This window comes from Phaseolus vulgaris, chromosome 3 (genome assembly GCF_051622355.1).
Source record: "Phaseolus vulgaris cultivar YP4 chromosome 3, ASM5162235v1, whole genome shotgun sequence".
NCBI lineage: Eukaryota > Viridiplantae > Streptophyta > Magnoliopsida > Fabales > Fabaceae > Phaseolus > Phaseolus vulgaris.
In genome coordinates this window covers 16,431,986-16,447,858 of record NC_143500.1, presented here as the reverse complement: position 1 = coordinate 16,447,858, position 15,873 = coordinate 16,431,986, and the positions used below count along the sequence as shown (strand labels likewise).

At 37.7% G+C, this 15,873-nt stretch overlaps 1 protein-coding gene across 3 annotated transcripts; it reads right to left on the bottom strand.

The window, feature by feature from the left end:
- Positions 1 to 5,460: 5,460 nt before the first annotated feature.
- Positions 5,461 to 8,208, bottom strand: LOC137806758 (F-box protein CPR1). Of its 3 annotated transcripts, none has more exons than XM_068607027.2 (3): positions 6,781 to 8,208; positions 6,157 to 6,235; positions 5,461 to 5,987 (listed from the first exon to the last, which is right to left on the bottom strand). In XM_068607027.2, exons 1-2 carry the CDS (start codon positions 7,890 to 7,892, stop codon positions 6,196 to 6,198), a joined length of 1,152 nt encoding a protein of 383 aa, XP_068463128.2. In that variant the 5' UTR covers positions 7,893 to 8,208; the 3' UTR covers positions 5,461 to 5,987; positions 6,157 to 6,195. The 3 variants fall into 3 exon arrangements, with proteins under 3 accessions (XP_068463128.2, XP_068463127.2, XP_068463126.2); XM_068607026.2 differs by having other exon boundaries at positions 6,174 to 6,235; XM_068607025.2 differs by having other exon boundaries at positions 5,461 to 6,235.
- Positions 8,209 to 15,873: the final 7,665 nt, after the last annotated feature.

Sequence of the window (15,873 nt, the reverse complement as noted above, 5' to 3'; positions counted from 1 at the left end):
AATCCATTAACAGAGTTGGAGCGTTTGTTACTTCAAACAATATCACTACATACTCATAAAGTCCATAACGAGACCTAAAGGTTGTTTTCTGCACATCTTCAGCCTTTACCAAAATTTGTTGCTATCTAGATCTCAGATCAAACTTTGAGAACACTGAGGCTTCATGTAACTGATCTCTCAAACCATCAATTCTGAGTAGAGAATACTTGTTCTTGATAGTGAACTTATTCAACTGCCTGTAGTCCATACACAACTGAGACTCACCATATTTCCTTTTAACCATGGAGACCCCATAGAGATATATTGGTCTGATGCACTGCTTCTTTAACAACTCTTCCACTTGTTTCTTCAATTTAATCAACTCAATTTGAGGCATTTTGTAAGGTCCCATTGACACTGGTCTAACTCCAGGTACCAATTCAGTGGAACATTCCACTTCTCTCTTTGGAGGTAATCCAGGTATTCCTTTACTACAAGTATACTACTCATCTCATCTTCATTCTTAACTCCCTTATGAGTTAAGATTATAAAATAGCTTGATCCTTCCTTCAGTTCAGATCACACTTATTAAGTAGACATAAATTCTGACTCACTGGAATTTGGAAACACTATCTTCTGCTGACCACAATATATGAGAATGTAATTGGCAGATAGCAAATCCATTCCTAGAATAACATCCAATTCGTCTCCTACATACTTGACATAAAGGAGTATGTCGATTCTGAATCACACAATGCTTTAAAAAAATCATATCAACTAAACAACATCCATCTTGTGGGAAACTTTTGATCCTATCCAAGTAATTTCTCTATCGGTTGCCTTTCAACAATTTTCTTTGTCTAATTGTAACCTAACACAATTAAGATATCCCTTCTTTTTATTTATTTATTTTTTTCAAAATCATTGATACCTCTCAATATGGTATAATCAACCTGTAAACTTCTTCTCCACCAATTCTCAAATTTCCTTTAAAGCTTTATTGTTCAATTAGAGCCATCTTATGCTGTGTTATTGATACTAACATATTCCAAGCTCCAAATCAAATAAGATTCCTACTTTCATCTTGAAACTTAATTCTGGTACTTCCTATTGAAACACGTGCTTAATTAAATCTTCAAGATATTGCTCTTCATAACTTATATATTTCTGAAACTAAGCCATGGCACAACTAAATCTAACTTGCAACTTGCTCCACACTTGTTGAGCAACTATCCATTGTATTTCCTATAGATTTTGAAACTACTGTCTTCTATTCCTACAACTATAATAATGAAATCAATAAAGAATCAATTCATTCTGAAGATAACATCTAGATCTTACAAAACAAGCGTCTCAAAATTATCTAGAACTTGAGTTTATCAACCAAATCATAATACTTATTGTACCGGCCCATCCACGGGCGTTGACCAAAGTCAACATAGTGAGACCCATCAGGGGCGCCATGAAGTGAGCAAGGGAGTTGACCGACCTCGGGCGATTGACCGGCCTCGGACGTTGACCGGCCTCGGATGTTGACCGGGTTTTGTACCAAGAATGTACCTATGCCTGAATGGTGTCACCCCCCGATACCCACAGGTAGGAATGACCGTGGAGGGGGCGGCACAGTAGGGGCGTGGAGGCCTCGGGCCTCGGCACCCCACACAGTAATGATAGACGAGAAAGGTGGCTTCCAAGCCACACCCCCAGTTCCAGTAGGGAGAGACCTAACTCACGAGGGATCCGTGCATGAGGTGTGTGGACGCGACAGTACGCGCCACCGTTGGAAAGCCACTGGGACAGAGACGACCCATGGAAGGGTCACGTCCCAGGGGGTGATCTGCATGCATGGCATGTGAGGAAGGCGGAAGTACTCCCAGGGCGAATGACTAGGAGCTTGGGAGCATGAGTTGGCACCCAAGCAGTCATCCCCGCGCAGCATGCACTCCAGTAGAGTTACCTTGCACACTGGGATTTCCCTAGGTTTGGGCTACAATGTCGCGAGGTACCACGCACGGGCAGGCATAAGTCAGAGGCAGACACGTGGCAAAAACACGGGCAAAGGTATATAAGGCTTTGCTACAAACAGGTTAAGGTACATTTCCACACTTTACACACAAGTGAACTGAGAGCGAGAGAATTCAGTTACGCATTTTTCTGAGCACTGAGTTAGTGGTGTTCCGCGACGGGAAGTGTTACGGTGTTTTCTGCCATAACTGACTTAAGCGTCGAAGTGCAAACGGCCGCGAGGGCGCCCATTTGTCTCTCTGTTTCAGGTATTCACGGCGGCGAAGGGTGAAGTTGGAACGGAAGCAAAGGAGTCCTTGAAACGCAGTTCGTAGATACGCACGAAAGGTGATCCAAGTCAACCGGCAGGAACACTTATAATAAAAAGTATTACACCAAAATAATTATTGGTGTAAAACTATTAATCTAAAAGACAACTTTCAATTAAATACATAAACACTTAATAAAATGAAATAAATCACACAAGAATTTAATATAATCTCAACTTCAAACTTTTATAATTAAGATAGAGAATCATCTCAATTTAGTTATGATTGTGCACCCTCACTACTTTATCAAGATCCTTTCATTCTTAATACTAAAACTTTCATTTAGAACATACATTTACTATAGCACAAACAAGATTTCAGAAACTTTTAAAAACAAACAATTTGAAAACCTTTCACTATATCTTTAATTAAGACTCCAACAATTATTTATAAGCAAAAGAAACACAATGAACTCACTACCCTCAGGTCATCCTAAGGATGAATTGCTCTGATACCAAATGTAACATCCCTATATTTTTCCATATCTAAAAAAAAATATAATTTGTATAAAATATTAAAATGAATATATAAACATAATAAAAAAAAATCTCCACAACTTTTTCTTAAAATGTTTCAAAATATATCTCGCTTCATAAAACTTTAAATATTTACAAAAAACATTAAAAAAATTGTTCAAAAAGAAATAAAATATTTCCATCATCCAGCTTCTCACTAAGGAACTTTATCACCTGTAACATCATCTGCTCCCGTGTAAATACACGATCATCATAGATAAAGAAACAACACAAACAAATAACAAGGTAAGCTAGCTATATAAAACAAAATTCTATAAAATTTCAATTTGAAATTAATAAACATAAATCACCAAGTCTCATACAAATTCTCAAATCATCAAGTGTCTATTAAATTTCAATATTCATCTTTCACATGTCAGACGTCCACTGTCTCATATCACATAGACACTTTAATCTACTTCCGGAAGACTCGTGTATTGAAATTAGAATCCAGAGACCTGCACCTGTCATACTACTGTTGTGAAACCCACAAAGTCATGCGCATAATTATCTCAATATCTCATCATCTCATCATCTTCATATGACAAATCCATTTGATCCGCTCTAATCAGTTCTTTCAAACCTCAGACTCAGCCAAATGGACCTCCTTCGAATCTCACCAACTAAATAACTTCATTTATGTGATTTCATTATATCAGTAGAGTCAGGATCGTCTCATTCACAGGACACTCACAAATCAATACACCTTAATAACAATCTCAACACGGTATTTTCTTTCCTGAAAATACTATGTCTTGATATTATTTCCACATCATTGCACACTTCATTTAATACATCAATGCACCATTCAATCATAACATATAATTTAAACTTTCTAACCATCCAAATATATTCAAAAAGTTATTTAACAATAATAATCCAAACTAAACTATGCTAAAATAATAATAATAGTAATATATATATGTATATATAATTGGATTGATCGAAAATATTTTAGTGTCAGCTAAATGACACCAGAGTACATCCAATACTTTTGGATTGATTGAAAAGAGTTTAGTTTGATCTAAATTACATCAGAGAGCACCCAGAAATTTTTGGATTGAACGAAAAGAGTTTAGTTTGATCTAAATTACACCAGAGAGCACCCAAAATAACAAAGTCCCTGCTATAGCTTAAATTACTCTAAATCAACATCAAACAACCAATACTTAACAACATTATAATTGTATAACAGCAACCATATATCAAATTTCACATTCAAATCTCAGTCAATTTCTAATATACTTAAAACAAACAATCCTGGAAGAAAGTTTGAGACTGGTGACCATGTCACCCCCACATCCAGATCTTCTAGCCTAGTGTTTATTAGAAATTAAGGCTAGTTTCCCTTACCTGAAATTTAGCAGATATTCGCTAAGAGCTCCAAATCCACCAAGAACTTAAAGGTAACTTAACTTGCACCACAGAGTCCTAATAAAAATCTAACTATATCATTAGGATTTTAAGCTAACAGAGATTAACCCTGAAGCTAAAAGGGTCACATGCAAAGCAAAGACAAAAACAACCTAACAAGTTCAAAATTTGACTAAAAGACAAGGGCAAAAATGAACTTACTCTATTAGAGATTCTGATCAGGCAGTCTTGTAGTATTCATTGTCAAGAGTCTTATAGTGAACTCTGATCACCGAACTAATGAGCGAGGAAGACAAAATCTTGGAGAGAAAGGATAGGAAAGGAAAAAGAACTTTTTAGAGAAATGGTGGTTCTTTTTAAAATAAAATTGAATAACAAAATTTCTATTTATATGTTTTTTTAAATTTAATAATAAAATATTCAGGTGTCATTTTAGTTGTACCACTTCTTCCTCTAAGACTATTTTTCTTGATCCTTACAATTATTACTTTAGTCATTAATAATTATTCTAAATTGTTAACAATAAGTTTTTACATCATCAATTTCAATATTAAATGAATATTTACAGTATTAACTTAAGTCAATAATTTAAATTTATTAGTTAAATTTATAAATATTATTATCAATGATTATTCTTACAATGATTTATGTTAACAAGATGTATTCTAATTGTCATATAATTAAGTTAAAAATTAATTATGTTTAACAAAAAAAATGGCCTTGTAATAAACTTTTTAATAAACTAGTTCAATATAATTACATGTTCTTCAAACAAAATATTTAAATTTACAATTTCTTGATAATAATAATAATAATGATAATCAATTCTTTAAATGTTTAATAATAAATTACTTTTAATATTAATGCAATATCATAAAATTACTACTAAATTTTAATGCATAGTTATAATATAATGAAAATGGTTTTAATATTAACAATGAATATATAATATTGAATCTTAATATAATAATAAAGTAGTATTATTAACTTATATTTATTATTTATTTTAATATATTTTCAAATTTGATATTGTATAATTATTTTAAAATCCTTTATTTTAAAATCCTTTATTGTATAATAATAAAGTAGTATTATTAACTTAAATTTATTATTTATTTTAATATATTTTCAAATTTGATATTGTATAATTATTTTAAAATCCTTTTTTTGTTAAAATAAAAGAAAAAGCGTATTAGAATTAAATTCATACGAAGCCGAATTATAACTAGTTTTCAGAAATGGAGAGTGAAAATGAGATATGTACAAAACGAAATCCTAAAAGTAAAATATGTCAACAATAATTCTGTCGATAATGTTAAAACCTTTACATTACAGCCCTTAAAAACAGTGTCGATATCTCTCGTTAAAATTCATTAAATCTTAAAAACCTGATTACTATTCAGTAATTTGTTGGAAACGGCATCCTTGACTTAATCCAGAGAAGAAAACAGTGCTCCGATTCACTTCTCAATCGAGCATACAAAACTCACTTTCTTCGAACAGACAACTATTCATGTAAAACTGTACGTCAGATTTGCCTATAAACGTGGCTTGTATATCGGGGTGGCTTCAACCATTAAAATACACAGATGCATACCCCCACCCCAAGGAGCAATGAACTCAAGTTTGCAGCAGCCCAGGAGTCTATGCTTAAACTTATTACAAACTTAAGGGGCCATGGCGCTTCTTTTTTTTTCTCCTTGTTGGTATGAACAGGTTGTGATTATGTATGGTTTTTCTTGATATTGAACATTCTAAACTGGAGCACTTTGGTCTCTCTTCAACCCTGAGAAAAACAACATGAGCAAACTCGAGGCAGTAAAGGGTGGGAATTGAAAGTCCCAAAAATTAACATTAAAAAGTGTGGTTTTGTTACTGATCATTCCCAAGTGTTACCCATGAACCAGGGGGCTAATTTCAGAACAAGAGACAACTCAACAATTCACAGAACAAACCAGTTTCAGCAGTATACCGTGTCCTCTAATTTTGCTCGCTCACAACGTCAATTTGAACCCCTTAGACAGGAAGTCATCCCTGCGAAAAAACTGTAGTAAGTACAACAGCATCATCACAGAAAGACGATGAGCGTTGAAAAATCAAATTGGCCCACCGATCCAAGTGTGAATCAGATTAAACTTTAGGGTAATTCCACAAATAGACAAAGATCTCCGAGACTCTCCCGAGGTTTTTTTTAAATAAGATACATTACATACATACCATGAATTTTTAAAAGTCCATCCACAGTCCAACCTCGAAAATAATTAATTTCAACAAAACGAAAAACACTATAATGCATGCGAAATTTAATTTAAATAGATTCACCTGCCTAAATTGAGAAAAGTTACTGAGTCATCAAATCAAATCTGACAACACTTAATAACTTTGTCAATAATTTCACCTGTCATGAGAGGTGGACTTGGTTCAAGTTATAGTCAACTCACTACTAGACAGAGTCAGCCACGGATACAATACATAATAAAATTAAAATTAAAAAAAAAAACTTCCATAGCCACAAGCCCCTTTGTTTCTGAATGTGACAATTTATTTTGTTGGAGACAAAAAGCAATTAGCATTGGTACCTTTTCTTCCTATTCTTCAGGTGGCCCAGTCCCTGCATCTCGCTCTCGTCACGGACGTTCAGTAGAGTGGGTGGGAGAAGGCTTTCAACGCAAACTGTGCCTTCAATGGAGTTTCCAATTCCGGGTATTTTAACGAAACTCACATCGCCATTTCTGAGGTTATACCAACAGAGCTTACTACGGTTCTGTTCAAGCAAAACCCTGCCTCTGTCCAAAAGCAAAGGCCTCACAGATTTTAATTTTGGCAATCCAATTTGAAGATGGTCCTGCGTTAAGGTAAACAGTTTCTCCCACGAATCTGTGGATCTGTACACTCTCATAACCCATATGTCAAATCCGCTTCCCTTGTTCTCCACCAGGCAAAGACACCCTCCCAACAGAGCCACCTCCATATCGAAATTTCCCTTCACAGTTACAGGAAGCTCAACTTCACGGAAGATCTCGCGCGTGAGGTCAAAGGCAACTATGAGATCGGGTTGGTCAGGTTCGAGTTTGCGAGTGACGATCCAGTGAAGGGCCCCGCCGACCATGACGCCCATGGTCCGCGCGCAGCAGAGGGCGTAGGGCATGCTGGGAAGATTTTTCCAGGCGTCGGATTTGAGGGTGTAAAGTTGGACCTGGGAATCGAAGGTGCGGTTGTGGAGATCCACAAAGTAGGTAATGCTGACGAGCTTGTAGTCGTTGGAGGCAGCATCATGGCCGAAGCCGTGGACGCGGGCTGCGAAGAGGGAGGAGTCGGGGCGGTGGAAGCGGTCAGCGGGAAGAATCCGGTGCTTGCGGAGGTTAGGGTTCCAGAGGGCGATGTCGTCGGCGATGTTGGATATACAGAGGAGGCCGTTGCAGGAACCGAGGACCTTGATGCTGTTGCTGTAGCACATGAGCGGGTGAGTGATTTCAAGGGGTTTCTCGAGGGATTGAAGGTCGAGGGTGTAGAGGTGGGAGCGGTGACGGAGAATGAGGGTGGTGTGGGATTTGCAGAGGTGGAATAGGATGAAGTGGGTGGTGTCGATGAGGGAGCGCCACCACTTGCAGGTGGTGCGGAGCCGCAGCACTGACTTCACAGGCAGACGGGAGAGGATTTCGGTGATTACTTCCACCGGAAGAGTTGCCATCACTGGAATTGCATGAATCCGCGGAATTGATTCCTATTGATGCCACTTGATTCTCATGAATTGGGATTGATTTTCTGTATTTTGCTGTTGCTAGGGTTTGCTTCTCGCTAAATCTTTGAGAGACACACCGTCACCAACACCAATCCTGTAACATACCTTTACCACAAACTGCGATGTTTTTTTTTACAATAATATCCAAAATTATTTTTTTTGCACCCAACTAAACCACCATTCCAATTACTTACATGGATTAACCACCACCCAATTTAACCACTTAGTTTATTACACCATCAATTTATAATTCGCTTCGTGTAAACCCCAATTCTAAACGGTTTTTCTATTATAGTTAAATTCTTATTTATTTTTTTTCTAAAATAATAATTTTTGTTCTAAAAAACCTGAAATAGGTATATTTTAAAATGTAATTTGCAGTTGTTAGCAGGAAATTATTTGTAAATTTCGTGTGAAATAATTTTTTTCTAAATTTTTTAAAAACGCTAAAATATGCTTTCATAAATTGATTTTGGTTAATATATGGTTCAGAATATATTTAATTTACTAATAAAAGTTGTTGATGTTGTGACAATTAATACAATCAAGGAATGAAACATGGAGTAATCATGGAAGAGCATGAATATGAGTATGCTCTAACTAAAAATAAATAAATGCAACAACAGTAATGAGAAATAAGTCATAGTAGTGATATTTTCTAAGAAAATATTTATAAAAAAATACAAAAAGGAAACTCTTTCAAATTCTTTTAGAAGTTTATTTCTAAATCTGTTCAAAATTGGATTATTGGAAACCGGATTTTAAATTTATTTTTCAAATAATTATAAATAAAAAATAAATTTTATTTATATAAAATTAATAATATAAACATGTTATTGTTATATAATTGTATCGACTAGTCTTCGGGCGTCGTTGATCATTAGTAATGATGGGGCCACATAAGCGGGGTTCCACGGGCGGTGTGGGTCAGTGTCTCATGAGACACTTGCGTTAAGGTATTGAAGAGTGGTCAGATATCGGTCACCAGGATGTATTGATGTGCCACTAGGTAGTGTAGAGAGGTCGGACATCGGTGACTCAAACAGCAGAGCTAGGCCACGAGAGATGAATCCCAGACCACACACCAGTTATCAGTTAGGGAGAAGCCTAGGTCACGAGAGTCCATGCGTGTGGAGTGGATGGCGCGTTCAGGCACAACACAAGCATAGAGTCACCGGAAGGGATACGACCTGTGAGGGTCACGTTACAGCGGTGAGCTGCATGCATGACACGTGAACAGCTAGGGCGCTCCCAAAACGAGTGACCCCCGAGATCAGGTGCACGAGGAGGCATCCAGGTGGTCATCCCGTCAGAGATTGCACTCCCGTTAGGGAATCCTACGCGCTAGGTTATCCTAAGAGTGGGTAAGAGCGACGCTGGGCCCACCCCCTTAGGAAGCCTATTTTGGGTAACAGAAATAGTAGAAACCCTAGGCTATATAAAGGGAAGTAACAAACTTAGTAAGATACGCTATTCATTCGCGTCGCTTCACACACACAGATTACACAGGAGCTTTTTACAGCTTACTTTGGTGTTTCCTAGCCTTACACTAACTTGAGCGTCGGAGTGCAAACGACCTCTAGGGCGCCCTTTGCTTTGTGGTTTCGGGTGTTTGATCGAAAGGAAGACACAAACGAAGGCACAGAGAATCGGGGTGGGAGTATCGTGAGACGTACGAAGGCCCTCAAGTCAACCGGCAGGAACAATAATATATTACATGTAGAAATAAAATTTGAATATATTATATTTTTTAGAAAAAATATGTAAAAATATAATAAATTTATTTTATATTTTAAAATGATTTTTACTTATATATATATAATTATACATATTAATATATTTTACTAATTTTTAGTTACATAATTAATTCTTACTTACTATAAAAAAAAAGGTAAACATTTAATATAAATAATAATTATTTTGAGTAAAAGTGATTTAATTTTTAAACAGACCAATTAAATATTGAACTCATTACATAAATTATCATTAAAACATTACAAATGAATATTGGTATTTTCATAGAACCTTTAAGAAAAAATGGAGGTAGTAATTGTCTTGACAATTTAATATAATTCCCCACCCTCCTACTAATAAAAGAATATGTGGGTTTGTGGTATTGCGTAAGAATATTTATGTTATTCTACAGAGTTCCTTTTTATTTTTATTTTTTACATAACAAAATTAGAAAAAAAATCTCTTCCACCAAATTGCACTAGAAGTTAGATAACTTTATACTTTCTCTCCTTATAACTTTTTTTTTACATTTTGTAGTTTAATGAATTAACCATTGGGGTTGGGAATAATGTGAAAGTCAGTTAGTGAAGGCATGCAAAATCTGACAAATTTCATTTCTAGAACTCATCGAAAGGCTTTCCAGTGGAAGAAATCTTGTATCTTGTCCTAACTCCTGGGTTACGTTAAGCATCTTTCTAAGTCTATCTTTTCTATTTTTCTAAAAGATATTTCTACTGGGTCACCACCAAAAAGTTTTTTCTTTATACACCTAATTTGTTCGTATACTTTTGTGCTCATGCAAAACATAAAAGTGCCCTTCATCTTTTCTTTTCATTTTACGTAGTCGTTTACTTTTTGTTTATCTTTTTTCATTTAGAATAGTTCAACAGTGCATTCTGATAGAAGTTTTTATTTTTATAGTTTTTAATAATAGCATATTTTTCTCAACACCTTCATACCTTCCTCTATATTTCCATATTTTTTTTATTTTAAGATGGAAAGTATATGATGTTTTCATTTTTATTTTCAACTGGTGGTTGTTGATACAACTAAAGTTATTTAAAAAATATAAAATTATGTCTCATTTATAATTGTTTTCATACTTAATATGGAGAAGAAGATGCAAGGGTGGAGGTAGAATTTGCCTTTTACAATTTATAAACTTTTGTTTGTGTAAAATAATATTTATGAAAAAAAATTCCAAAATCAATTGGGTGCTTAAGGCCCAACTCAATTGGATCTAGACAAAAATCGAACCGAAGCTCTTTGAATCCCTCCTCAAACTCTTTTTGTATATTTTCCAGGAAGTTGAGTATATTTTGAATGAATAAAAACTGCAATACATTTGCAGAAAACATCATGCGATCGCAAATTAACTGAGGTTGACATTATCATCCATTATAAGATTATACTTGAAATAATACAATAAACTAATGTCTCTTCACCTGTTAACAAAATATCATGCCGATGACTAAGTAAGTTGGGTTTACATTGTCATTAACCTGTAAGATGATTGGATGTATATTTAACATGATCAATTGTATAAAATACGTGAATAATAAAGAGAAACATATATCACTTAAATTATCAATCTATATAGATGGGAAAGGCACTGTTTTATGTTTACATATGAAAAACAAGGACTCAAATTTACAGCACAATGCTTTCAAAAGTTGCACAATTTATGCTGTGTTTCTATCTATAAATTTATTTATCCACTATTGATTTATGGATTTTGTTTTTATTTGGATGCACGTTGTTATAAATTTTCAATTTTTATTGTTTTAATATGTGACTTTTTATATGACAAAAACAACCTTATGCAATTAGTTAAAGAAAATATTTTATAATGTTATCATTTGCATTTAAGAATTATCTATTTCATATTTCGGGTGTTTTTATCTTTTTTTCTTAAATTTTATAATAAAGAAATATCACACAAGTTACTTTGCAGATAAAATTTGAACTGGACCAGAGCGCTGAGCTCAGTGCTCAGGTGATCGGACATTGGCACCTGTGTGGAGCATGTCAGTTCGGTGGTCAGGTCAAGTTAATGGGCCACGTGAGTGGGCCCAGGAATGCATGTGTTGAAACCCGTATATATGTAAGGCCTGATAAGCGAAAGTGCATGTGGTGTGTATAGTACATTTGAGTCTAGCACAAGTAAATATCCCCTAAAGATGCCTATGCCCAAGAGCGCTAGGATTTTCAGGGGTAAGCTGCATGCATGATACGTAAAGGCTAGAGCGCCTACAGTAACAGATGGGCCCCATGATGTTGGTACATGAGTTGGTACCTTGGCGGCCATGATATTAAGATTATGCACTCCAAGGAGGAAGATTTTGTGCAGTTGTTGCATTAAGATTGCGCGACATTGTAACAGACTGTCCTCACATCAAACCTACTTTCACTCGAGATAAGGTTTTCGTGAGAGAAGGGTTGTTACAATGAAGTAACCTAAAATAAGTCTATGAAAGGGACTCGAGATGATGAGAATCAAATAAAGGAGGCTTTTATTAATGAAGGGAGAGGTCATTCACCTACACATTTGAAGTTCTTCCTTCTAGTCTTTTCAAAATTAAAAGAAGACATAAAATAAAGAGAGGATCAAGCCTAAAGCCAAAGAAGTCTACAAACCTTCAAAGAATGGGCTTCAAATAAATATCTCTCTTTATAGTTTCTTTTATAAAATGTAGAATGTTTAAATATATAGTTTTTAGGAAGGTACTTAGAGGGAAACCTTAGATACCTCTTTTGTAAAAGCATCTTTAGGCATTAGTTTAGAATTTTCTAGAAGGTGACTCTTCATGCTTAACTTTAGGTGCTAGAAGTGAGTAGCATGCAAGGGACTTTTGGTTAGCTTGTTTTGTAAGCTTCATGACCAGCCCTTGCTCTTATAAAAGGAGGGCTTAGGTCCTTCATAATGGAGATTTGGAATTTGTAGTAAAGAAACTCTCCCAATTTGGTGATTGAGTGAGTGATATTTGATTTCTCCTCTTCCTAGTCTCATCTTGAGAGCCTTGGTTCCCTCAAGTGGCGGCAATTCACACTTATCTTGGAGCAATCACACTTCAAGTGGCGTGTTCATCAATCAAGTTCTTCATCCACATAAGTTTCCTCTCTTCTCCATTTAGTTCTTCCATTTCCATGTCCATATGAACTCTAAAACAAATGTAGTTTCTTTTATTCGGTTCATCTTCCTTTTCTTGCATTTTTGTTCGGTTCTTTTCAATTTCTTACTGTTTTAATTCAATTCAGTAGCTCCTTTTCATGTTTTGTTCGGTTCAATTGCTTTCTTTAGAGTTTCAATCGGTTCATTTACTTTTCCTCTCATTTTAATCGGTTCAATTTGACAATAATTGGAACTTCCATATGAGTTTGTGTTTTGGCACTAGTTTTGGTGAGTTCTTGTTCATAGAACCTTGATCCAATTTCTATTAAAAGTGCCTATTCATTCTCCAACTCAAGTTGATTCCATAAAATGTCAAAGAATCATCTATATCTTGCTATTGGAATCACATCACGAGATCCCTGGTAAAGGTACATTGTTTCTAAGACTGAAACTACTTGCTCACTTACTTATTGTTTCTTAGCCCAATACTGACTTGATCATCGGAGTGCAATCAACAGGTAGGGCCCCATCTATTTCGAACGACGTCGTGTTCCAGCATCCCAGGGAAAGAGCAAAATCCAACAGAGGCAAACGAAGTCACAACCTGTTCCTAGAGTCAACCGGCGACCACGTCAACCGACGAGAACATTTGGCGCCCACCGTGGGGCCCTAGGTCCCATCCACAGTTGTGATTAGAGCTATCTGGCAATATGAGGAATAGAAGACAAGGTACATCTGGACAGGAAGAAGGCGACAAAGTCACCATGCAGCAACTCATGGAGACTATTCACACTCTTCAGCAGACAGTGGCGACATCCAAGGCTGATCAGGAAAAGGTTTTGGCTGAGGTTTGAGCCGAGCAGGCACTCAGGCAAGACCAATTCAAGATCGAGTTGAATACGTCGCGGACAGACAACGAAGATTTATGCAGGGACAATAAGGAGCTGCGGAAAGATTTGCAACGTTTAGGGAAACGCGCAGTTGGGGAGCAAAGCCCGCCTATCCCAGTCAGGGCTCGCCCCATGCCATTCTCCCAGGAAATCATGAATGTCATGATACCCACCAATTTCATGACCCCAAAAATCACTTTCACAGACACAAAAGACCCGGAGGCCCACATCACAGTTTTCCACACTTAGATGATGATCTCGGTAGGAACAAATGCCATGCATTGGAAGTTATTCATGGGGACATTCGCAGGCACAACATTGCATTGGTTCATCAGTCTCCCCGATGGACACATCACCTCGTTTGATCAATTCTCCACATTGTTCAGGGAGCAGTTCATAGTCAACCGTGTTCCACCCCCTGTCTCTTTCGACCTCTTTGATGTGAAGCAGTACCAGGGAGAGCCCCTGAAGGACTTCCTGAATCGGTTTGAGGCACTAGTGGTAAAGTTACACACCAAGGATGAAGCTATGATGGTGCACGCCTTCAGGCGAGGAATTCTATCAGGGCCCTTCAGCGATTCTCTAATAAGGTGCCAGCCAAAGACGTTTAGCGAGATCTGGCGCCGAGTTGTCGCCCATATCGATGCAAAGGAGAAGGTAACGAAAAAACGTGGGAGCGTTGGACCGACAAGACCTCGGGAGAGCAGCCGAGCTCAAGCTGCAACGGAGAAGAGATCACCAGCCAGACACGTGCCCTACAAGCCGAAAAAGCATCAGACTAGGGCGCGAGCGAAGGGAGACCTGCCCTGTTGACACAAGTTCAGAATAAACCTCAAGGAGTTGATCGCTATCCCAGACGTGTCTGATAAGCTAAAACCACCCCCAAAGAGTGACAAGAAATTGGGGCCAAGCAGGGGCACCTGGTGCGAATTCCACAAGGCCTTTAGGCACAACGTGCATAACTGCTTAGCGCTTGGACACCAATTGGATGATTTGGTGAAGGATGGCTTCCTGAAGGAATACCTAGAGGAAGGTCACGAAGCCTCAACGATGGTGACCCGAGCAGGGGATCAAGGACACGAAGTGCCAGTCCATGGCGAGGTAAACACGATCTCAGGGGGAGGATGTACCGCCTCTCAGCGAATAAAGTATGCTAGAAAGGTGATGGCAGAAGAAGCACGGGAACCTGACCTGTCACCTGAGCTCGACCTCTACATCACAAAGGTTGATTTGCAGGATGTGGTCCTACATGATAATGACCCAGTGGTAATCTCAGTGGTGACGATAGGGAGAAGGGTACACCGAGTCCTCGTCGATCAAGGGAGCTCGGCCGATGTAATGTTTTGGTTGACCTTCAATAAATTGCAGTTGTCGCCCGACTAGCTGAGACCATACGACGACTATTTGTACAGTTTCGCTGGAGACCAGGTAGAAGTAAGGGGGCACTTGGAGCTAAGGACGACCTTCATAGATGGCACCACATCCCGATCCGTCAATATCAGTACCTCTTCGTCAATGCTCCCTCAACTTACAACATCCTTTTGGGCAGACCTGCCTTGAATATGATAGAAGCAGTGGCCTCGACGAGGCATATGAAGATGAAGTTACCTTCCCTCAAGGGAGTAATAATTACCATCAAGTTCGACCAGAAGGCGGCAAAGAAATGCTATGAGAATAACTTGAAGACGATGAGAGGGGTATGCTCGATCACCGGCCAACCTCAAGAGGGAGGAGGGGTCACCCGTGCAGAGATGGCCCGGGAAAGGCGACCTGAGCCTCCAGGTGAGGTACTGGAAAGGGAGATTGGGGGAAAGAAGTTTAAGCTTGGCAAATCTTTAAGCCAAGAAATACAGGACCAGATCATCGAGGTGATAGCACGACATCTGGACGCCTTTGCGTGGTCTGCTTCAAACATGCTAGGCATCGACCTGATTTCTTGTGCCATCTTCTCACGATGGATCCGAAGGTTAGGCCCGTGCTACAGAGGTAGAGGAAGTTCAATGAAGAAAGACGCTTGGTCATCAGGCAAGAGACCTAGAAGTTGTTGAGTGCTGGCCACATAAGGGAGATCCAATATCCTAAGTGGTTGGCAAATCTGGTGTTAGTCAAGAAGGCCAATGGTAATGTGCGTCGATTTTACGGATTTGAACAAGGCCTGTCCAAAGGATCCATATCCGCTGCCCAACATCAACGC